The sequence below is a fragment of the Macaca nemestrina genome, chromosome 7 (assembly GCF_043159975.1).
Source record: "Macaca nemestrina isolate mMacNem1 chromosome 7, mMacNem.hap1, whole genome shotgun sequence".
Lineage (NCBI taxonomy): Eukaryota > Metazoa > Chordata > Mammalia > Primates > Cercopithecidae > Macaca > Macaca nemestrina.
This window is the reverse complement of record NC_092131.1, coordinates 14,085,974-14,110,326: the sequence shown is the minus strand read 5'-3', so window position 1 is coordinate 14,110,326 and position 24,353 is coordinate 14,085,974. Positions and strand designations below refer to the sequence as shown.

Sequence of the window (24,353 nt, the reverse complement as noted above, 5' to 3'; positions counted from 1 at the left end):
TGCTCTGTTGCCTAGGCTACAGTGCAGTGGCATCATCACAGCTCACTGCAACCTTGAACTCCTGAGCTCAAGCGATCCTCCAGCTTTAGCCTCCTGAGTAGCTGGGACTACAGGCGTGTGCCACCAAGCCTGGCTAATTTTTAATTTTTTTGTAGACACAGGGTCTTGCTATGTTGCCCAGGCTGTTCTTGAACTCCTGGCCTCAAGCGATCCTCCTGTCTCGGCCTCCCAAAGTGCCAGCATCTTCCCATTTAATCAGCATTCCCAGCGGGTATTCCCCTATGAGCTCTGGGATCTCATCAACTTGGGAAAGCCTTCTTCCACTCCCTCTTAGAGATTCTGCAGAGTCCTCCAAGAAGCCTGTCTCCTTTTCCTTTAACTCAGCATATCCCACATATGAATCTGAGAACCCCATTTATGTAGATGCTAACAGATACTCTCTGTTTACAGGCCTCAGCTGTGCTACCTTGTTTATGTCGGGATCCATGGGAAATGATGGACTCTGTAGCCAAGCTCTGCCCTGGGCCTTTTGCTCCCTCTGTCCCCTTCATCCCCATTCCTGTCCTACCCACCCCTTTCCAGGGAGCCTTAAGCAGCTCTGATGTTGCCAGGTGTGCCTGACTTCTGACTCCATGAAATCCGCATGTCCTGGACAATTAGTGGCGGTGGCATCTTCTTACAGTGAGATCCTGTGCTCCCCCAGTGAGGCCACTGATGGACTCAAGTGGGATAAATGTATCATGAATACATGAGGGGAAGAAAGGACATCCGCATCAGGATTCCAGAAAATATTAACAGGCAAAAAAGAGTCTGGGCCCAAGCCCACACTGCATGCTCCTTAATAGATATTACACATTGGGCTTAGGGCTAAAATAAAAACAATTGCAACAGGTCCGATCATGGGAGATATGGCTTAAGGGCCTTCTAGGGTGGATAATGAAGAAATGAAGAAGGCGGCTTGGAGCTTCCTTAGAAATGACTCAACCTGGAGGGCTCAAGGTTTCCACCCTTTTTAGGGGAAGGGGAGGAGGTCAGCAGGATTTCTACTGGCAGGAGGCAAGGAGAGAGTTCTAGAGTCATCCTGTCGTCTGTGAGACCCCTTCGTCCTCGCAGGCGCCGGGGAAGAGGTGGCTTGGAAGAGCTAAGCAGGAAGCGAGTCTGGCAGGAGGATCCTGGAAGGCAGGGTGAGAAGGGGGCCCAGAGCCTTCTCAGCTGCTCAGCCAGTTTCCCAGACGGGAAACAGGCCGGGGGCTTGGCAGGGGCTCTTTCTGGCAAAGAAGGCACCTGTGGCAGGAACAGGCCCCAGACAGGAGCATTCGGGAGCCTGTGTATGGTGATGGGAGAGCGTGGCAGCCGAGGGTTCTCCTGAGAAGTGGCCATGATCCGTTCCCCTCCTGCCACCAGAAATGAGTCCCCAACCACTCTGATGTCTGGACTGTTGCTCCCAAAGCCTTTCTGGGATTCACTGGAGCCCCAAGGAAGTTGGGTGTTCCCTAGAGCAGAAGATGGCTCCAGCTCTGCACCCTTCCACCAAGCACGGCACTTCAGAGTGACACTGCGGAAGTGCTAAGAGGCAGATGCCAAGGCTCGGTAAACCCTTACCCCACCACTTTCTGGCCGTGTGACCTTAGGCGAGCTACATAGCTTCTCTATGCCTCAGTTTCTTGTCTTTGAAATGAGCACAATAGTGGTGTCCATTTCATAGGTTTGTTGGGAGGATTAAATGCGTTAGTCCATGTCAAGCACTTAGACAAGCGTCTGGCATACCGTAAGTGCGCCATAAATGTTTGTTAGCTCTCAGTACTGCTGGGGAAAAGGTGTCAGCAGGTAGCTGGCCCCACTGACTGGCAACAGCCAAGGTTCTCCAGTCTGCACAGACTTCCTACCTAACGCGTGCCCCGTGGGGCTCCAGAAATGCTAGAGAGAGTTGTTAGGACCCAGCCTGACTCTGCAGCTCTGTGAGTCAGCTGAGGCTGGTCTCACTAAACCAAGAAGAGACATTTCCACCCGGGTCCAGACAGAGATGGCCACAGAGGGCTCCCTAAATGGCATGGTTCCTGGAAACCAAGAGAGAGGTTAGTGAGACTTCCTTGGCGGCACCCAGGAGTCCTGCCTGTAGGAGGGTGGGCTCTGCCACCTTGAGACTTCTTGTCCCCTGCCCTGGGCTTGGAGGGCAGCAGGTCCCCACATTCCCTGCTCAGAGTGCCATGCGGACAGCTCCAGTCGCACATGCCAGCAGCCACGAGGGGCCCCTGCAGAAACCATGCCTCCGCCAGCATCTCTGGCCTGGGCAAGGAGGGCCGGGACCCAGGTACCCCCCTTAGGCCCCGCTGACCATGGTGTGACAGCCTCCCCCTCAGCCTGCTGCTCTGTGGGGATGGAAGAGATGGAGGCAAAGAACAGCTCTGGGAGTCTGAGAAGGGAGGCTCTCTTCCTGCCTCATGCGCCCCTGGGAGAAGTAAAAGTTCAAGGTTCCCGACTCACCTCTTATGAAGGCATTCATCCCCCTGACTGCCCACCCTCGACACCCCCCACGCCCATACATACACATGAACCTGCATAACACACACAGGCACATATACATAGACACATGTACACATGCACGAATCCACACATACACACGTACACAAACACACACGTACAATATACACAGACACATGTACATATGCATGGATCTACAGATACACACGTATGCACACACATATACAATATACACAGATACATGTACATATGCACAAACCCATACAAACATGTACCTACACACACACATATATGCACACACACACAGGCACATACACATAGACACATGTACACATGCACAAATCCACACACACAATAGACACACACACACGTACACATACACCTATATAATATACACATAGACACATGTACATATGCACAAATCCACACACATACAACTAGTATATGCATACACAGACACATGTACATATGCACAAACTCATACAAAAATGTACCTACACACATATACATGCACACACAGACAAATATACACATACATGCAGACACATATACATATGCACAAATCCACATGCACAATATATACACATACACACTCGTCCCTACACACATACGCATGCACACGTGCATATGCGTGCACACATACATATGAATACACGTATGCATGCACATGCCTATATACATATATCCCCACATTCATATACACACACACGCAGCGTTCCATGATAAGACTCCTCTGTAGGCCTCGGACTTCCCCGAACCTGGGTCAAGAAGCTGAAAAACGCCTTTCTGAGCCTCGAGGGTGCCACCATGAGAAGCAGCAGCCCCACGTCCAGCCTCCATCGCCCAGGCGGTGGGAGACAGGCATGCGGCAGACGAGCGTCCTCACAGCCAGTGGGACCCACCGTCTGGGCCATCCCCTGGGATCACCTGTCTGGCCGCCTCTGCTGAGCTGTGGCGGAACTGGCGCCTGTGCATTCTCATGCTTGCATCCTCCCCTGGGAGCTGAGAGAGCAGAGAGAGCTCCGCCGGGGGAGGGCCTTCTCACAGGTGTGACTCTCTCTCCCCTTGAGCACCGCTTGCAGCCTGGGATTTGTTCTAGGGCCGAGCCCTTCCCAGCTCGGATGCTGAAGAAAGGATTGCAGGGTAACGCACAGAGCCCTGGACAGGGGACCTCCAAGGTAGCTCAGGCCTCAGTGACTGTCCTTCAAGTCGCCGAGATGCCAGAATCATGCTGGGGGATGGAGATCCTGCTGGGGATTCTGTGGGCAGAAGCGGCCCAGATGCTGTCTGTCTCACTGGGGGTCTGGGCACCTGCCTCCCTCAAACTCCAGCGACAATGCCTCCCTGCCACCCGCCTCTGTGCTGGGGATGAGGGGGCTGGGGAACACCTCTGGGTAGAGGGGCCTTTGGCTGAGGTCTGGTGGGGGTTTTATAGAGAACAGGTGGGCACAGGCAGACACATATGGGCATGCCTTTGGACACCAGCCCCAGGTCACGAAACCTCCTTCACCTTGTCTTGCTGTCACAAAAGGCCTTCACTGGTAATGGGAATACTCAAAGCCATCTGTTCTTCCTAGAGGCCAGGTTTCCAGGAGAGACCTGCCCTGATCTCCTGGGCGGTCATGCCCCACCAGGGCTCCCCTGCATCCTATGCTTCTCAGCTGTCCTGAGCCAGCCCAGCCCAGCCTGGTCACCATGGGCACTACAGGAATGCCCAGCACTGCTTCAGGGGCTCCTGAAGCAAACAAGGAGGTTGAGGGGGTATCTACCTCAGCAGTCCATCCCCCTCCCCGGACTCCCCAACCTCAGGCACAGGGCACCTCTCTTCACGGGCAAGATTCCTCCACAGGTGGCTCCACCTTCAGGGTCCTGTGGGTTTGGCTCATTTGAGTGCACAAAACAGACTCATATGGCCCAAGGACGCTGGCCTCGACCTGGTACCAGGTTGGCAATCATCTGACCAGCAGTACACAAATGAACAGATTGCAGCAAATTAGGAGAGGAACTAAGACAGCAAAGAACCAGGCATTGAGGGAGAGAATAGCAGGAGGCCTGGTACGCTGACAGGTCAGCGAGGTCCGGGGGTGAGAAGGACCCTGCCATGAAAGGAGCGGGACAGAGCCAGGATGGAGGCCCGTGCAGCTGGAGAGTCCGGAGCGAGGGCGGAGAGGAGGAGAAAAACACCAGCAGGAGAGGTGGGGCAGGAGCCAGCCCCTGCAGGGTGCAGCTGGCAGGTGCAAGGTGTCTGGGTCTTATGCTGACTGCAGTGGTCATCATCTGAGGACTTCTTAAATGGGGGTTCCCATTTACCCTCACCCTGCCCCATGACCTTGACCCAGTGTGTCTGGAGAGATGAGTCCAGAGAGGCATGAATTTCTTGATGACAAAAGAAAAAGGCCCCAAGAAGCAGGGATCCGTCTGGGTCTCCCACCAGCTGGCCCTGGGCACACCCTCAATCTGCTGAGCCTTCTGTCCATGACCGTCCACAGTGCAAGGAGGCCTGGGCTCCATGTCCCCCACACCAAGGATGCCAGCAGATGAAGCAGGCTCCTCCCTGCTGCCTGCCTCACACAGCAGGATGGGATTTTTATCACCCATCATGGAAGATCGGTCTTTAGGGGGGGACAAATAAGTCCTAAGAAGCATCTCAGCCCAGGGCAGGTCAGGACCTCGTGCTCCTGCCCCGTGCTGGCCTGATCTCTTCCTGGATGGAGGATGTGGGTGTGATGGTGAGGACACTGCAGCTTCTGGGACTCCAAAGAGCCAAGCCCAAGACAGCGTAGAAGGTGGCAGTCAGGCCCACGGGAAGCCACACTGGCTAAGGAGTCAGAAGATTGAATCTTGATTCTGGACTAAGCACAGGTGCCAGCTCCATGAATCCAGCCCAGGTTCCAAAGGATGCCGGATGGTCTCTGAGCAGCCAAGGCCATGCATCAGTGCTCAGCACTTGCCCTAAAGAGGCCCTTTCTTGGAGTATACTAACTTTGACCTGACTCACAGTACAACCAGGCACGGTGATTCTGGGTTGGGTTTGGGGCAGTGGGGAGAAGGGAGTGTTGCTACACGTATGCATATGAACAGCAGGGAGAGGTGAAAGATGGGAACTGCATCGAGACTCCACCTGGTCAAAAGGCTTTGGCCCATGAGATAGACCCCGTCTCAGGGCCCCAGGAATGCACCAAGATGCATTCAAGGTGAATTTCTTGCTCCTGGAAGTTTGTGGTGAGTTGAGGGTGGATGAAGTGCTTCCACTCCTGTCCTGATTCCTGGTCCTCACTGCTGGCCTCTGGGCCTGGCCCACCTTTTCTTCCCCTTCCCCCTCCTTTGGCCCTGACTCTGCAGATCAGCTGAAGGCCAGAGCAGGCAACAAGGGAGAGAGGGCTGGGTTGGCACCTGGCACAGTAGGTGTGTCCTGCGGGGAGGAAGAAGAGGAGAAAGATGGTGGGGCTGCTCCACAGCGTTCACAGCCTGGGAGTGTGTCATGCACAGGTGGGAGGGAGGCTGTGCTACTCCGAAGCTTGGAGAGGGGACCACTGAGTCAGGGTACTTGCACTTGAGCTGGAGTATGGAGAAGGGAGAGAATGGCAGGAGGCATACTGAAGAAATGGGGCTGGGAGGGCGGGGGCAGGAATGGCAGGGGGCTGGGGAAACTGAAACTGGTGAAGGGGTAAGGCCCAACACTTAAAATTGGGTGCATGCTATTTAAACCAAAAGCAGACTATTTCACTCATCCAGATAGAGAAAAAAAAATGAGTTTACTGCAATTCTAAATAGAGTTTGTCAGTTTAAAAGGTGAACTCTGGCAAGTCTGTGGGAACAAGCCTCCATTCACACCACAGAAACCACCACTGAACAGTTACTATGTGCCAGGCATTGTGCCAGGCACCATCGGGAGAGAGATGAGTAAGACGAGATGACCAATCCCCATCTACCGTGTGTGTGCACAACCACTCATACGCAAGTGTGTGGGCACACGAAAACTGACATACACCTACCTACAGCAGAAAGCAGAATTGTAAATTCAGGGAGAGCTATGACTCTAGCAGTTGGACAGGGAAGAGAGAGCTCTATACTCGTCCAGGATGACATCTCAGAGGAGGCGGCATTTGAGTTGGGACTCCAGGGAGGAACAGTAAGGACTCAACTGGAAGAAGTGAGGGGAAGGACACTGACCAGAGAGTGCTCCGGGAGTGCTCAATGAGCCAGGAGGAGGGCAGGAAACCTCTGGAACCTGAACTACTTCTCTCCCCACCAAGGCCTCGGTTCCCACATCAGTAAAACAAGGGATTGGCCCTTGACCATGAAGGTGCATTCTGGCTCAGACTCCATAGGAAACTCATTTCCACCCCTCCCTGGCATTCCAGGTGCCCCAGGTAACCAGATCTTCTTTATATGCCACACATTCAGTAAGAACTAACCTTTCTCTGGGCTATCCCAATGCTCCAAAAAGAGTGTAAATTCTGAAAAGAAAACTAATTTCACTGATTAACTTTCTATTGAGTCTATGATCCAGGAAAGATCTTGGGAAAAATATCCATGGAAGAATCAAGCTAAGGAGATGAGGGACTGGAGTTGGAGAGGGAGAGAGCTGAGGGTAGCAGGTTCCCAGGGAGGAGCCATGTTGGGATCATCCAGCTTGGAAGGGTGCTGGAGAGAACTATTGTAGGGTGACAACTGTGCAACAGGCTCAGAGACCCACAGTCCACCCGGAGAGGAGCACGGAGCCCCCAGGACAAAAATGCACTGTGTTGAGAGGAGGCTTTGTTAACCCCAGGAAAGGAAACAGCATAGTACACTATGTGGCTCAGCTATGCACAATATGTTCTTTGTTACACTAAGGTAAGCACTGAATAGGCACAGAATCCCATAATGAACCCCATTCTAGGTGGAGAATGAGAAGAGGGGAAGTATGTTGTATGTCTGTACTGCAAGGGTGCTGGCCTTGGTATCTTCCATAGCAGAAAGTAATAGACAGTGCTTAAAATGGAAAGAAAATTTAAAGAGCAGTATACACATCACTTAGCATATGGAGAGAAATATCAGAAGAAACAGCTAACTGTTGAAAGTGGTTGCCTCTCAAGAATGAGACTTGGAGGAAGAGACAGGGGGCTGCTGTCTTTCTTAACAGTCTTGGGAGCACATTTGACATTTTAAACCATAGTATCTATATGTATTCCTTTGATAAAAATTAAAACTAAATTAAAAGGAGGGAATAAATGTGCAATGCCCTAGCCATACTTTCTAGTGATTAAGCTGTCTCAAAAGGCATGCACAACATGCCTAACTCTTTGGAGAGGATGCAACCTTCGCTCCTTTCTCCTTCTCTTCCCCATTACCCTGTATTTTTTTCTCTTCGTAGTCTTTAAGATCACCTCATTTATTAATTTGCTGGTGTGTGTGCTTAATCTGCCTCCTCCAGCAGGAGGAGAACAGGGACTGTCTTGTTTCTTCTGCATCCCTTGTGCTTAGTTCCTAGCACACAGTAGGTGCTCAATAAATGGATCAACACTAAACAGTCCTGTGCCAGTCAATGGGTTTTCTAAGGCACCATCAAAAAGACTTGAGCATTCAAAAGTGCTTGTTCTACTGAAAGTGGCTCAACCACAAACAGCTGATGAGTGCCAGAGCCCAGCAAGAAGCGATGCTTAGGCACATTCACGCACACTCAAGCCCACGTCCAGGAGGCAGCACGCTTATTTAAGGTTAGCAACTAACGTCTGCAGGATCAGCCAAATCGTACTGTAGCCTTGTATTGGTCTTTCTGCCAATTATACCTGTAAGTGAGAGGGAAATGTCTGTCCAATGGCTTCATGGCAATTGAGAACAGACCCACGCCATGGATGGCCAATGGAGGCAAGGTGCTTTTCCTGTGCCGGTGTGGGCGTGTCTCCGTGGAGGGGGTGAGCATCATCTCCCCTCAATACAGGAGCTCTTCTCTGAGTGAAGGGTGTGGCTGTCAGAGAAGCTGTAAATACCACCCCAGGAAAATAGCCTCATCCCTGCAAGTGCACAGGCCTGTGGGGCTCCCCCAGCTGGAATCTGAGGTCTACTCGGGCAGCGGGTACCTTGCCCCTTGGAGCTTTATCTTGATTACTCTCTGTGGTTATCGCTTGTTTTAAATTTGTCTCCTGCCCTGGATGGACACTCGTGTTGTCTCTGCTCTTCTGCCTCTCCTCTGACTGTGATCCACAGTTCTTTGGGGGCAGTCTGGTCTGATTAATGCCCACTTCTTCCTCCAAAAAGGTATGTGCAGTGTGGGCAGGGACTGTGCTGGTGGTGCCCACTCCTGTAGCCCAGTGCCTGGCACCTGGTCCTGGCACCTGGCCCAGCTCTGGCGGGCACAGTGATCAGCATTTATACATTCAAGTAGCTGAATGCTCGAGTGGTGATGGTCCCCCTGCAATCCAGGACAGGCACACAAAAGGCTGCTCGGAGACTGTCATTTCAGAGAGGGAAAACGGAGGCCACAGAAGGAAGTGATACCTGCTGAGCCCGGCTGAGCCCGGCTGGGCTGGGGGTGGGAACGGGAACAGGCCTGGGGCTTGACTCCCAGTTCTAGGCTCTTTTTAACAAATCAGGCTGTCCTGCTGTCAGAAACGTGCCTGTCTGGCCTAGGGGTGGGAGGGTGCCCAGGTGCCAGGCACAGGGGTACACAGCACCCAAGGGCTCTGGGGCCTGCTCTCCATGCGGCTGTAGATAAAGAGGCTTGTTCACAACAAGCCCAGGGCAATGAAGCCACCAAAGTGCATGTTGCATGGGCTCCCCATGGCTGGGAACCCCCTCTGGAGTTCGGGGTCATCGACAGCGGAGTTGGGGGCCACTGCTCATGCTCATGCAAATTCAAGTAAACAGTCCCCTGGCCTGGCTAATGCACCTCTTTAAGAAACCCCTCCCCAACCCCCACTGGCTACCAGGTCTGGGCAAGGTGTCCCTCCTCTGAACTCCCCCAGCCTGGAGGTTCCCTGAGCACGGTCTACCCAGTGCACAGGTGGGACTTGGTGAAGGTTTGCTGAGTCACAGGAGGAAGCGTTAATTCACCTAATCTGTGTCTAGCAAGTGCTAGTGAGACTTCCTCCTGCCAAGGTCCAGCCCCCTCTCAGCCAGGCCTTGGACACAGATGTGAGGGCCCTGCGGGGTGCGCCTTCTACAACTGCAACTCAGCCCTCAGTGTCCGCCCGTCCCTGCCAAGGCCCGTGTCCCAGCAGCTGACACCCCCAGGTGCCAAGGCATCTCCAGAGTCTCCTCCTCCCTGACCTACCCGATTCTAGAAACATCCTCTCGGCAACCTGGCTCTGAAAGGCTGTGTTGGGGCCATTTACAAAGATCTCTTGGAAATCCCTAGGACTCGAGGGTATGAGAGTCATAAAAAAAAAAAAACAAAAAAAGACTAGAGTTTATCACTAAATTTTCCTTTTAATGGTTTTGCAGTGACATGAGATACTTTTGTTTCCTGAGAGAAAAGGCATGTTTCAGATGAATTATTGACCAAAAACAATTGGCCGTGAGCAAGAAATCCTCCACTTGGCTGAAGAGAAATGCGGACAGGCAGCTGGCCTGAGTGAGGATGCTCTCTCTCACAGCCCAGCTGAGGTCAGCGCCTGGGGGGCAGTGGGGAGCACTTTGCTCTGTAGGCAGGGTTGCAGCTTCTGCTGCCTCCTTCTCTCTCCACCAAGGGGTTAGGCCTCCTCCCTAGCCTCCTTCTAGGTGGGTTTTGGCAGCATTGGGCTCTATTTCTGCCTTCACCTGCAGTGAGCACAGTCCCCTCTTGTCATTAAATATCTGCTGCACCAGGGATGCTCTCCCTGGATTATGAAGACCTCGAGGTCAAAGGGCTGGGTCCTATTCCTCAGTGTCCCCAGGTCTTGGTCCAGAGATGATGCAGAGCCTGGTGTGGGGCAGCAAAGGGACCATGCAGCAGAGCGTCCGCTACACCCCACCTGCCTGCTTCACCGGCTTTCTGCCCTGTGCTCCCAGGAGGCTGACCTTACTGACTGTGTGTCCTGATTCCCCTGCTTCTTGGGTTGGGCCAGTGGGAGGCACCCACGGTAAACCTAAGCGTGGAGAGCCGCTGGGAGCATTTCTTCTCCCTTCCTCCCTGTTTTGGGGCTGCTTCTCTGACAGTTCCAACCTCAGCTCCTGCTAGGCGGCCCTTCTCCTAAGTGCGAGTCTCTCACGAGGTTCCCACAGCACTAGTTTCCCGCTCGTCTGTCTTCCTAGAGGTGCTAACCGCTCCCACTCTGCAAGTCCCTGAGTGCCTCACCGGCCCCATCTGCTCTCTGGGCCTGCCCAAAGCGCTGGAATAATCCTCGCCAACCGCTGGAGGAAGCCCCGCCCATGCCCCAGAGGAGCCCCACCCACACCCCTGGAAGAAGCCCCGCCCACGCCCTGGTGGAGCCCCGCCCATATCCCTGGAAGAAGCCTATTATCTGAAGTCGGTCCACTGAGCCATCTGGGATGAGTTCTGTTTTTTCCAGGGTGCTAACAGACCCAGGAGCTAAGAGCTCAGAGAGAGTGGAAAGGGACAGACAGGAGGCCCCTCTAGCTGTTCTGAGATGACGCCCCTCACACCCTTCCTGGGACCCCCCAGCCCAGCTGAAACAAAGCCCAGCAGGCTACGCTGGTCGGCACTGCCATAGTGAGCTATTCATGTGACTTTGTTCTCTTTCCCTCCTCCCGTAGAAGCAGGTAGCACATGTCTTCAGGGGAGGTTTGGGGCAGGGAGGGAGGCAGAAGTGGCTCAGGTGTCTTTTGTAAGAACACGAGTTTATATTAAACAGATTATTCATGTTGAGCCTCTCCCAGGGGAAGTGGAGCGTGTCTGCAAGGAGACTGGCAGCCGTGGCCTGGTGGTGCACACTCTTCCCCCATAAAAGTAGCTACTGAAGCTTATCTTCAGTACTTCCTAGTGTCTAGAGTCACAAGCAAAGTCACCACTCAGCCTAGTGACAAAGGCCTCCCCAGTCAGGCTCATGGCTTCCTCCAGCCTCATCTGCCTCGCAGGGGCTTCCTGGTGCCCGGCTGCTTCCCCTCACAGGGGCCTTGACCTAGAATGCCTCCCCTGCTCTGCTACTTAAAACCCTCCTCCCATTCCAGCAGGCCCTCAGCTCAAATGCTTTATAGTCCAGATCAGAATGCACCGTGACTCCTCCAGGCAGCCACAGCAGGCTGCCAGCAAACCTCCCACAGCCTCATGGAGCAGCCTGTGGGCACAGCCTGGGTCTTACCTGTTTGCAGGCCCACCAAGCCTGGCACAAAGGAGGTGCCTACAAAACACGTGGGAATTGGATTAGCTATGTCCCCTGGGAGACTCCAACCATCCACCTTGGTTTTCTTTCTTCCTTTTTTTTTTGAGATGGAGTCTTGCTCTGTCGCCCAGTAGCCTGGAGTGCAGTGGTGCAATCTCAGCTCACTGCAACCTCCGCCTCCCGGGTTCAAGCGATTCTCCTGCCTCAGCCTCCCGAGTAGCTGGGATTATAGGCATCCGCCACCATGACCTGCTAATTTTTGTATTTTTAGTAGAGACGGGGTTTTACCATGTTGGTCAGGCTGGTCTCAAACTCCTGACCTCACCTTGGCCTCCCAAAATGCTGGGATTACAGGCGTGAGCCACTGTGCTTGGCCCCACCTTGGTTTTCAAGACTAGGCCCCTACCCAGAGTTACAGGGTCTTGAAGCACTGGGCCTTTCTATCTGTATGTCCTTCTGGCCTCAGAGAAGCACAGACAGACCTCACCAAACCCCAAGTGTCCCCTCTCCCGCATCCCTGAGGAAGGGCAGGCAGGAATTCCGAGGTCTCTTCTTAGCCCAACACTGGAGTCTAACTCATCAATAACCTGAAACACGGTGCTGTAGTCAGGGCTGGGCTTCGGAGTCTCTTTGTTCTGGGTTCAATTCTGACTCCATTAGTTGCCAGCCATGTACCACGGGTGGCTCTTTAACTCCTTAGAACCTCATCCTCCTCTGCAAAATGGAGCTGATTGGGAAAATGTAGGTGGAGATGAACTAAGAGAACGTTGGTGAGGAGAGGAACCCAGTGCCCGGCTGAGGTATTGCTGATTACAGTTATGCCTGTGTTATTTATCAGTGTTTTTGGAGACTGCCCCACAGCATGTGCATTTTGGGCAGAGGGGGCTCTGAGTTTGGGTTCTCGGCTGGGTGGCAGATGCCCAGGGCATGGCCTGTCCTGCATGGAGCTGCCATGCCCGGGCCCTGCCCCCAGGTATCCTCCCTCCTGTGCCCCGTTACCAGGATGCTCCTGGTCTATTGGCTTTCCACGCCCCCACCCTGTGTGCCTGATCGTGCACTTGTTTTAAGACTTTTACCTTGCTATTTTACTTTCTGCTTTTGAATTACTAAAGTGACATCACATAGAACAACCAATTTAAAGAGTAAACTTAAATATTAGGAATGTTCTTAATGTGGGCCCTCTAATTTTGGGAGTCAGGAAATGTTTTAAAAACTTCCTTGGAAATAATTCTGTTGTTAACAACTCCTATTACTCTTTGGTGCTTTGCAACATTTTCGTATTTTTCGCCTTGCACTGGGCCTGACATATAATTGGTGCTAATCAATTGCTTGTGGAATCAAACTCCCTAAAGTGACAGAGACATTATTTCTGAGATCAACTTTAAAAATTTCGGCAATGAAAAAGATCAAAGGAAAAATAAAATAGACGCAGCAAATACAGCAAAATCTTGATGAACTGTTGAATCGGGGTGAGGGTAGATGGAAGGTCACTGGATGTTCTTTCTGCTTCTTATATGCTTAACAACTTTTATAATTTAAAATAATGATACAGGATGTGTGTAGGAGCCCCAAGCCCAGCTGGGGTTCCCTTTGGCTTGGAGCTGGGTGCGGTGGGTGAGCACTCACCTTTTTATGGCTTTGTAGCAAATGATGACAAGCACAGTCAGGAACACCAGGGAGGCACAGCATACGGCAATGATGATCACCAGCCCCGACCACCAGCTTTCCTCAGTGGGGCAAGAGGTAGAGTTGGGAGCTGAAAGAGAGAGGAGAAGCGTGAGTGTCCCCTGGATGAGCTGGTCATGGCCAGTGACAGAGGTGGGACCATCATGGGTGACACCAACAAAGGCATGGGGAGGCCACTGGCATCCATCACCTAGATGAAGGCTCCCTGACCTTTCCTGCCATCCCTGCCCCCACCCTGCAGCAGGTGACATCATGGCTGGCCCCCAGCCAGGCTGGCCTCCGAGGGCCTCCATCCCTGTCCCAGCGTGCTCAGAGCAGGGGCTAAGCGCCGTGCCCCTGGCCATCCATCCTCCCTCGGCATGAGCTAACTGACAGCACGGTCAGGTCTAATTTCCCATGAAAAATAACAGAGCGTCTCATTCTCTCAGCTGAGGCACTAAATCTGGTTCCTCTGCAGGCAGGGGTGGGGAGCAGGGCTCATAGGGGATGCTGAGGGAGGAAGGAAAGAAAGGGAGGACGGCCAATGTCCATTTCTTAAGCTAATTTCTTGCAAGACACAGACTTTCTCCCTTCTTGGATTCAGTCCATGGGGTGGGTATTTGCCGTTATGTCAGTTTGCATGGGGGTGGCCAAAATTTGGAAAAGTGTCATTGACAAGGCACCAGACACTGGTGCTACAGGGCCCTCTTTTAGTTACTCAATCCATGGAGTCCTTGGGGTGAACCTGTCCTCCCTCCCTTGGCACAGGCCGTGTTGGGGTGGACCTGAAGGACTTGTGTCAGTGAGGCCGGTTCACTTTCCTCTGAGAAAAGCAAAGACATCACACAGCCTCATCCCAGGACTTCTGGGAAGACTCAGACACAACTGGAAAGGAGTGCCCAGAATTGCAAAAGGAAGGGAGGGAGGAAGGAAGGAAATGAGAGGTAAAAGAGGAAAAAAAGAGAAAGGGGGATAATGAGGGAGGAACAAAGGGATGGATGGATGGACAGACAGAGAGACAGTATTAACTTTGGACAGGTCTCCAAGATGTGAATATATGCAAAAGAATCAGAAATACACCCCAGACTTGGTGTCCACTCTCTAATAGATACTTTGAGGGGTGCAATAGTAAGTGAGGAACCAGGGGATGACTTCCCAAAGGGTAATATGGATGGCTTCATTATTATGATTTTTATCAAAGTGTAATTTACATCTAGTGAAATGCACCCCCCATCTTAAAAGTACCATCCTCTGAACTTTGACAAATGCATGCACCAGTGGAAGCCACACCTCCTGCATGACACAGAATATTTTCAACAGCCCAGAAAGTGTCCCTGTGCCTCTTTCTAATCAATCCCACCCTGGGGGCAACCGCTATTCTGATTTCTAAAATCATCAATTACATTTGCTTGGTTTTGACATTCACATACATGGGGTCATGCAGTATGTATTTTTTTGGTTCCTTTATTTAGCATAGTGTTTTTGAGATTCATCCATGTTACTGTGTATTTCAGCAGCTCCTTCCTTCATTGCTGAATAGTATTTATATGAACATATCACAATTTTTTTTTTTTTTGAGACAGAGTTTCGCTCTTGTTGCCCAGGCTGGAGTGCAATGGCTCACTGCAACCTCTGCCTCCCGGGTGCAAGCGATTCTCCTGCCTCAGCCTCCCAAGTAGCTGGGATTACAGGCATGCGTCACCACGCCCGACTAATTTTGTATTTTTAGTAGGGACGGGGTTTCTCCATGTTGGTCAGGCTGGTCTCGAACTCCCAGCCTCAGGTGATCTGCCCACCTCGGTCTCCCAAAGTGCTGGGTTTATAGGCGTGAGCCACCGTGCCCGGCCACAATTTGTTTATCCATTCACCTGATGCCCAACACCTAGGTTGTTTCCAGTTCTGACTATTGTGACTAGAACTGCTATAAACATTTGTGTACAAGTCTTTGTACAGACGCATTTTCCTATTTCTCTTGGATAAATATCTAGGAGTGGAACTGCTGGGTTGTGTGGTATGTGTATGATAAACTTTAGAAGGACATGCCAAGCTGTTTTTCCTGAATGCTTGTACCTTTGTACCTTCTGTGCAGCGTGAAGAAAGGTGGAAAGAAGAAAGAAGATGGGAAGAAGGGGCGGTTACTGATTTGTTGCAGCTGGATTAGGAGCTCCAGGGAGCCACCATGTGTTTTCCAGTGAACCAAAACCCCACTAACAAATGCAAGGTCCCCAGGAGCGAGCCCCAGATGTCACAGAGACCAAGTAGAATCAGAAATGCTTCCTGATGGTGGCTCAGGCCTGTAATCCCAGCACTTTGGGAGGCCGAGGAAGGTGGATCACCTGAGGTCAGGAGTTTAAGACCAGCCTGACCAACATGGGGAAACCCCGTCTCTGCTAAAAACACAAAAATTATCCGGGCATGGTGGCAGGCGCCTGTAATCCCAGCTACTCGGGAGGCTGAGGTAGGAGAATCGCTTGAACCCAGGAGATGGAGGTTGCAGTGAGCCGAGATTGTGCCATTGCATTCCAGCCTGGGGAACAGAGATTCCATCTAAAAAAAAAATCAATAAATAAAATAAAATAAAATAAAAAGAAAGAATGCTTCGTGAGAGATGGCTGATAGGAGGATGCCACTGGGCTTCTCAGCTAGGGCAGGACCAGGCCTTTAGAAACCTCAACACTGAAAAGATACAGAAGATAGCATTGAAAATAGGAATGAACTCTAAAATACGAAAAAGGAGAGCCACGGGGTTTCTCATTCCCCCATGATGAACTTGTTCAATGGTTTCTTGGTGAAATATCCCACAAAACATCCTTCTCTACAATTCCGCACTTTGGGGTATCCCTGACTTGGCTGTGTCCTCCTGGGGTGATGTCCTCACCTTCCCTACACTCTGGGAAGTCAGAAGTCACTGCTGGAGAGTCAGAAATATAGCCAGATCATCCAAGGCTGTTCTGTCTACACTGCACCCCCAAGCCCCAAAGGTTTACCTCCTCATTTTCACCACAAAGGGAAGCAATTTTGGTTTCCATGGCTCTACTTCAGGTTGTGACTCCTCTGGGAGAGACCCCAGGGCCATGCCTGCCACCAATGGTCCAGGACCACAGACGGTCACACCGACACTCCTGTGGCTGCGGACAGATCTACTAGTGTGTGGTCTTAGCCAGGGGCTGCCGCACCCCATCCGGTAAGCACTTAGAAATATTGGGGTGGGTGCTATCTTTGGCTGTCGCAATGTGTGATCCCAGCAGCTATGGATGTTAATGACAATGAACTGGATATTCTCACACAAGGTAGAATTGTCCCTTGAAAAATGCCAACAGGGCCCCTGTTGAGAAATTTCATCAACTTGATTGATTATAAGCCTCACAGGGAATTTGGCACTGAATTTCACAGCGCCTCTCTTCTTTACATTCCCCGTTAGTTGGGTGGGAATTTTCTTTTGCTATTCCTTTTCAAACATAATTGATACTGAAAGCAGTAAGCCCATGGCTCGCAGCATCCTGCACAGGTTCCCCTCTAATATTCTGCAAGCACACTCATCACTGCACGTGTGTGAGAAAACTACCCAAGGCAAAAACGCTAACAGCTATGAAATGAGGGAGGCATTTTGTGAAACCTAGTCAAGGCATACATCTTGGATTTTGCTCAGAAAACCAGCTGTTGTGTTCAAAGAATGCACCCTTATTTATCCTTGCTTGAGTCAATTAGAGAATGTTGGAGCTGGAGGAAGTCTAGGAGGTGTTATCTCAGAAAAGAGAATACAATGTGGAGTCTCAGGATCAACAAGCAACTTTCCCATGGGCCAGGGTTGGGACCCTGATCTTTGGGCTACAGGCTGGGTCCATCCCTGCCTGAACTTTCCTCCCATGGGGTGTGGCCAGCACCTCTTTCTGGAGGTGCTAAGACAGCTTACATGTGCGCAGATTGATGGTTCATATTCGAGAAGACAGCATCATGAAGGTGCTCATTCAGTCATTTGTTCATCCAGCAAACTGAGCACCCTCAGTGCCTGGCACTGTGCTGGGATCTGGAGGTACAAAGATAAATCAGACGTAAACTGCGCCTTTACCAGGGCTGGCGCCAGCTGCCCCATGGATTGTTAATTACAAAGCTAAGGCCTGATCATCTTGCTCAGGAGTCTCCAGGGGAAGAGGCATGCATGAATTGCTCATACAGGAGGTGAAGGTTATTTCAGGGGTGCGGATGATGCCTTATGAGAGACAGGTGGTCAGACAGGGAGGCTGAGACAATCAGAGAGTGCTAAGTTCCAGGACTGAGGCTACCTGGGCTCTCTGCCTCCTCTGTCACCCCCTCTACCTCCCAGTCAAGATTCTGCAAACACAACAGAAAGGCAGGAGCTGTCCTGACATCTCAGGGGTCACAACACTTTGTCTTCCCTGAGGCTCAGTGAGGCTTTGTCCACTGTATTCATTAAACACCCCTGACGCCTGTAAAGATGATGAAGCTGGCAGCCAGAGAGAGCAGCTGCGAGCTGCCCAGGCTCAGTTTTGCTTCCTCAGAGGAGCGGCTGTCTTTTCGTTATGAGATGCATCGTTAAAAGCCTTGGACTTCTGCTTCCAGCCAAGATGGAGTAACAGGGGCCAGATCTGCCCTCCTGTCTGAAACATCCAAACCCATATGGTTTTTTGAAACATCCAAAACCATACCAAAGATGTGAAACAGTGGTTTTTAAAAGAGGCAACCAAAGACAGTGATTCCTATGAGGTGAGTCCTACCACAGGCCCAGCTCACTGCCTTGAGAGAGTTTCCAAAACAGTAGTGCAGGAAGGGAGAATCCGCAGGGCCTGGCCAGCTCCATAAGTTGGAGAGAATCAGCTGAGAATCCAGAGAATGAACAAGACAGATGAGGTCTCTCCCCAAGGGAACTCTGAGAAGAGTAGAAGAAGCCAGTGGTAAGCAAATACACCAATGAATATATAATGGCACATCGTGGCAAGTGCTGTGAAATAAATAGAAAAGATAGGTCCCATGGATGTTTGCAGAAGAAGCAGGTGGGGTGTGCAGCTTTGGATGTGCCCACCTGTATGGGGTCCAGGGAGGCTAAGGAGATCAAGGAGAACCAGAAAATTCCCTTGGGCAGGGTGGGGGAGGTGGGCTTGTGGATCCACCCAAGGTTCAATGCATGAAAGAAGTGTGTGAGGTCAGACAAGCCCTCCAGGTACTCTTGGTGGCAAATGCCTCCCCTATCGTCCTCATAGGGTTTTTGTGACTATCAAAGGAGATGATGGAGGCAGCATTTTGGTGGGTACCAGGAATAGCAAAGACTTCAAGGTCCTACTAGGCACAATGGTGCATAGCTCAGTTATATTCCCCTTTCAGAAGTGGAGAAACTGAGGCCACACAGTCAGGGGCCTTGAAACAGTACTCACGGCTACCTCAATACATACTAATGTATGACCCGGGCAAACAGCGGTCCCCGTCAGAGCCAGCTGCTGGAGAGAAGCTGCACACAGGAGGTGCTGGACTGACAGGAGGGAACAGATCCAGGGATGAATGAATCAAACAGCGAGTAGGTTGGAAACAATCTCAGTTTTGCAAGATATCTTTAAATAGGAATGCAGTCTGGGTCTAGAAGAGCGGAGTGAGAGCCATGTTCTTCGTTTTAAAATTGCTTCTCCATTGTGAGATGGAGGCTTTATCTACAGCTGGGCCTCTTGACCCTGTGAGTGGGCAGCCCAGGCAGCCCACACGGCTCCCTGGTTCTGGAGCACAGCCTCAGTGCCAGGCATTGCTGGTGACACCATGGGCATGCTGGGGGCCTCTGGGCCTCAGAGGCATCATTAGATGGCTCTCCTAACTTTCCAAGTCTTTGGGGACTCAAGCCCTGGGCTGCCTGAACGGCTTCCTGACTGTCCCTCAGGAGCTGAAAGGGCCTGGCGCTTAACTGGCCTTGATTGCAGTCAGGTGGGAGCTGTCACTGCAGTTGCTCTCTCTGCTTCTGGCTTCCTGAGCAGCCCAGCTCCAGGCCCATCAGGCGGGTCACAACTGCTGACAATGCAGTCTAGTGCCACTTGTCTAGGGCCCCCTGCGCCGTAGAGATCAGCTTCTGTCTCCCTCAAGGAGCCAGTATCGGTGAAGGTGCTTCCCACGCCTCCGAGAACAAGTTCAGCCTTTGTTGTGGGAAACCGAAGGCAGAAGCACCTGGGCTGGGAGTTGTTTCTCTGCCTTAAAACGAGTGTGGGCCTGGTGACTCGGCCATGGGGAGCAGAGGTGAAAGGAGTCACAGCCCTGCTCCAGGGACAGTCTCATGGCACCGCTGGTCCTCAGCGTGTGCAGGGGTCCCGTTCGGCACCGCTCCCTCCCACCCACTAAAGGGTCTTGAGGAAACGATCCAGCATGTCACGGAAAAGTGCAAATGCACAGGACTCGCTGCACCCTGGAAGGGGGCAGGATGCTGAAAAGCACTTAGGAACGTGCGTCCTCTTCGGCCCTGCCTCAGCCAGCTTGCTGAAGCCCCCACTGGTTTTGTCTGGCTCACAAAGACAGTGTGGGGGCTGGAGCTTTGCTAAAGATTTGTGTGATGCAGAATCTGTTTTGGAGACCCTTTGGACAGAGGGGGAAACTGAGGCTCAGAAAAGGGGAGGAGCCTGCCCGAGGTCACACAGGGACCCGACCCAGGTCCTTCGGTCTCAGCCTTATTTATGAACTGCCCCCAAAGCACCGCAAAGGCTGCAGTTTCTCTGCAGTCTCTTCTGGGCTGACCACCCTTTCCCTGCCTCAGGGCCCCCAGCCCCAAGGCCACCGAGGAAGGAGTGGCATGGGAGCAGGGCCGGCCACTCTTCTGTCGGCCTGACCCCACACAGGGTCCCATTGTCTCAGGGACACAAGGGGCCGCCTCTCAGGCCGCTGCTCTCCATTCCTGGGCACAGGGTGCCCTCGGGGAGGCCTGTGCCAGGGCGTCCACCTCCTATGGCGGCTGGGGGAGGTCTGGAGAGCCAGCCTGGGTGCGGGGCTGCTCACTCACTCTTCACCCCGAAGGCATCAGAGCACATGGGCTGCACTCGAAAACCACAAACACAAAATCAGACCTCGATGCCTTGGCCAACCTCTGCAACAAGCTCCTATTTCTACAGAGAAATGAGAAATCTCCTTTGGGGTGTACCTGGATGAACACAGTGCCCTTGTGCACCTACAATTCAGGGGCCCCCACTCCTTCTCTGTCAGTGGGAATTTGGCTCAGGCTTCTGGGTTTAGCATGGAGACGCCCTGTTTCATAAGTCTCCCCATTCCTCCCTCCAATCATGGGTTCCTACAGCAGGAAGCTCCTGGCTACCCGTAACCACAGGTGAGAGGCACCCGTGCCCAGCCCACGCTTAACAGAAAGCCAGAGAGGTGCACCTAGCCCTCTGGGGCACAAAGCTCCTGGGGGTGCCTCAGTGGTCTGCTTTTTCCAAAACTAAGGGGCACACCCTTCTCTACTGTGCAGGAGGGAAGCAGTTTGTGGGCACTGCAGCCTAAATGGGGCTCCTGCCCTGCAACCTGTAGCCCCGGGCAGGGGTGGGAGGGGAGTATCCCAGGGAAGTGATGCTGGCTTGGCCTGTTTTGGGGCAGTCTGCCTCTTGCCCACTTCCCCCACGCTGCCTCCTGCATGCCAACCATGCCCCTTCCTGCCCCAGGAAGCTGGGCTTCGGTGGCCGGCAGCATGGAGCATGCCCCCCCCTCACCCACCACAGATGGGAACAGTGGGCCTGTGGATATGCATAACGCCTTGGTCAGCCTGTGGTGGGTGGTGTGGCAGGAAGTCAGACCTCAAAGTGCCACCAGGACGGTCTTAGGGCTCCAGAGCAGCCCAAGCCACAAGGGTGGGCCAGGCTGGACTCTTCACTGAGCTTCATGGGGAGAGTTGTCAGAGCCCCGGGTCCCACCCTCACCACTGTACGAATGGTCCCGAAAACATTCTCTCTGCCCTCAGCCTTTTCTCAGCAACTGCTTTGTGTGTGCAGCACCTTTCAGGCCCCCAGCCCCGCCTGGTGGGCCCCCTGTGCTGGAGGCATCCAACAGGGAGTGGGGCCTCCTTGCCCCGTGCTCCTCAATACCGCTGGGGCAGTGCCTTCCTCCTGGCTCAGGCCCCCACCTGGGCATTTCCTCTGCCCTCTGAGTGGCCACATCCTGCGGCTGCTCCCTCCGAGCCCCTCTCCACCTTCTCCCTGACTCCAGCCCTGTGCTGGGTCTTGCTGGGTTATCTCGGTTGTCCCATCCCCCCACCAGCCCTTCCTTCCTGGGGTATCATATCAGCTGCCCAGTTCAGCACAGTGGTTATCCACACTGGCTTTGAATCAGAAGGACCAGGAGTTAAAATCCGGATCCTGACTTTGGGCAAGTCATCGACTCTGTTAGATTTAATCTCAGTTTCTTCCACTATAAGTCGGGGGAAGGCAACAGAACCACCTCCTCAGGGCTGGTGCAAAGACAACATGAGAGACAGGATCAGAGAGCCAGCAGCAGACACCCCTCCACCACCTGCCCAGGTCCTTCCCCTTCTTCCTGCAGAACTCCGATTCCCCTCCTGTATCCCTCGCCCTCCACAGGGCCTAGGCTTTGGGAGAGGTGGGCTCAGTCTAGTAGGTGGGTTTTCAGGGGTCGCAGCCAGGCCTGGTTGTTCCAGTACTTATGCCCCAATTGGTTTAGGGGTCATAGGGTTCCGGCAAGGACAGGAGAGGAAAAGTCCGCTGGGTGGTCCTGGGAATGGTTTCCCGGCTCTTAAGGGAGATGCAGAGGAGGTGGCTTCTCCTGCACACTGCTGCTTCCTTTACTCCAAAGCTGAGCAGCTTATGGGGATTGAGGGTGCTGGGGTGCAGGGTTGAGGGGGGTTTCAGTGTGATGTAGGGTAGTCAGGGTCAGTCTCCAGAGAAGACATTGGAGCAAAGACTGGAATTCGGCAGGGGTTTCATCATGCAGGTGTCTGGGGGAAGGAATGGCCAGAGTGCAGGCCCTGAGGAGAGTGCGGGCCCCGAGGTGAGCGCGGGCCCCGAGGTGAGTGCGGCCCCGAGGTGAGTGTGGGCCCTGAGGTGAGTGTGGGCCCCGAGGTGAGTGCGGCCCCGAGGTGAGTGTGGGCCCTGAGGTGAGTGTGGGCCCCGAGGTGAGTGTGGGCCCTGAGGTGAGTGTGGGCCCTGAGGTGAGTGTGGGCCCTGAGGAGAGCGCGGGCCCCAAGGTGAGTGTGGGCCTGGCAGTTTTGGGGAGCAGGAAGGAGGCCAGTGTGGCCGAGAGGGAGTGGCGAGGGGAGACTAGAAGGAGATGGGACCACATGGGGCCTTGGGGATGCCATCAGGAGGCCGTGGGGAGGACTCAAGGGAGGGTGGTGAGTTCTGACCTACAGGTCAGCACAGTCCCTCTGTGTTGAGACTGGGTGTGTGGTGGGGAAGGGCGGGAGGCTGTGGGGAGACTGCAGATAACCTAGCAGGGAGATGGCGGGGCTCAGACTCGGGATTCTCAGCAGAGTTGGTGAGAAAAGGTCAGAGTCTGGAAATGCTTTCAAGGTAGATTTCATGGAAATGTGGATGTGGGCGGCAGACACAGAGAGGAGCAAGGATGACTCTGAGGGTTTCGAGCTGTGCTTGTGGGAGGAGGAAGCTGTCACCAACTGATGTGGAGGGTTCCTGGGTCTGTGCAGCTTTGGGACGGGTTTGGAGGTCAGGTGTGAAGTTGGAAATTGTCACACACCATGGGAGACGGTGAGAAAGCAGCCGGGGGGGGACTCTGCATTCAGAATCAAGGGCTGGAGGCAGCCATTTGGGAGTGGTCAGCACCCAGCCCTGGGGCTGCAGGGGGTCGTCAAGTGGGGGAGGGTAGACAGAGGGGAGAAGAGGACCAAGGCCTGGCCCTGGGGCACCTCAACATGAGGAGGTGCAGAGGAGGGTGAGAGGGGAGGCCAGCAAGGAAGGCGGCCCAGGCCATCCGGTCCTGCAGCCACGTCGGGAAGGGACGTCCAGGACGAGGGGAGGTCAACTGTGTCCACCACAGCTGACGGTCAAGTACAGCCAGGCTGGGAGCCGGCCACGTGGCAGTTGGCTGCTGGCCGCTGAAAAGTGGTTTGGCGGGAGTGGAGGGAGGAAGCCCGATTCGGGGAGGCAAAGAAAGAATGAGAGAGAGGAAATGGAAACCGTGGGGACGCACAACTCGCAGTTCGAGTTTCACTGCAAAAGGGAGCGGCGTCGTGGAGCCGATTCCGGTGGGAGAAGTCATGGGAAGGATTTTAAGGCAGGAGGTGGTGTGCGTGTGGGTGAGAGTGTGGGGGAGTATGTGCGTGGGAGTATGTGTATGAGTGTGTGAGTGTGTGACACAGTACGTGGGAGTGCATATGAGTGTGTGTGAGTGTATGAGTGTGAGTGGGGAGTGTGGGAGTGTGTGAGACTGTAAGGGGGACTGAATGGGAGTGTGATTGTGGGAGTGAGTGTGTGAGTGTATGAGTGTGTGTATGAGTGTGAGTGGGGAGTGTGTGAGTGTGGGAGTGTGTATGAGTGTGCGAGAGTGTAAGGGGGACTGAATGGGAGTGTGATTGTGGGAGTGAGTGTGAGTGTATGAGTGTGTGAGTGGGGTGTGTGGGAGAGTGTGTGTATGAGTGAGAGTGTAAGGGGGACTGAATGGGAGTGTGATTGTGTGTGAGAGAGTGTATGAGTGTGTATAAAGTGAGAGCGGGAAGAGAGGAGTGAGGGGCCCACAGGGAGCAAGGACAATGCTTGGCCAGATGAGGAAACTGAGGCACACAGCAAGGTTGTCCAACCTCATTCAGGTGGGTGCTGGAGCTGGGATTAAACCCAGACAGTCTGGCTCCAGGGCCAACCTGTGACGGCTGCATGGACACAAAGCAGGCAAGTCACCGCATACGACAAACAGCCAGGAGAGACCCTTTTCGGGGAGACTGGGAGACTGGAGGGAGCAACGTGGTGTGTGGAAAGGGGCGATGGGACCACCCTGGGCATCAGGAAAGCCTCTCTGAGGAGG

The 24,353-nt window shown here is 53.2% G+C and overlaps 1 protein-coding gene across 3 annotated transcripts in view; it reads right to left on the bottom strand.

Moving 5' to 3' along the window:
• LOC105467517 (proline rich membrane anchor 1) overlaps positions 1-24,353 on the bottom strand; it is a 70,593-nt gene that overhangs the window by 5,965 nt on the left and 40,275 nt on the right. For 2 of the 3 annotated variants that reach the window (XM_011717151.3, XM_011717149.2), the window contains exon 4: positions 13,353-13,482. In XM_011717151.3, the coding sequence (XP_011715453.1) occupies positions 13,353-13,482 (130 nt within the window). Of the gene's footprint in view, positions 1-1,886; positions 2,058-13,352; positions 13,483-24,353 lie in introns of all 3 variants that reach the window. The other variant, XR_011625600.1, reaches the window with a different exon arrangement.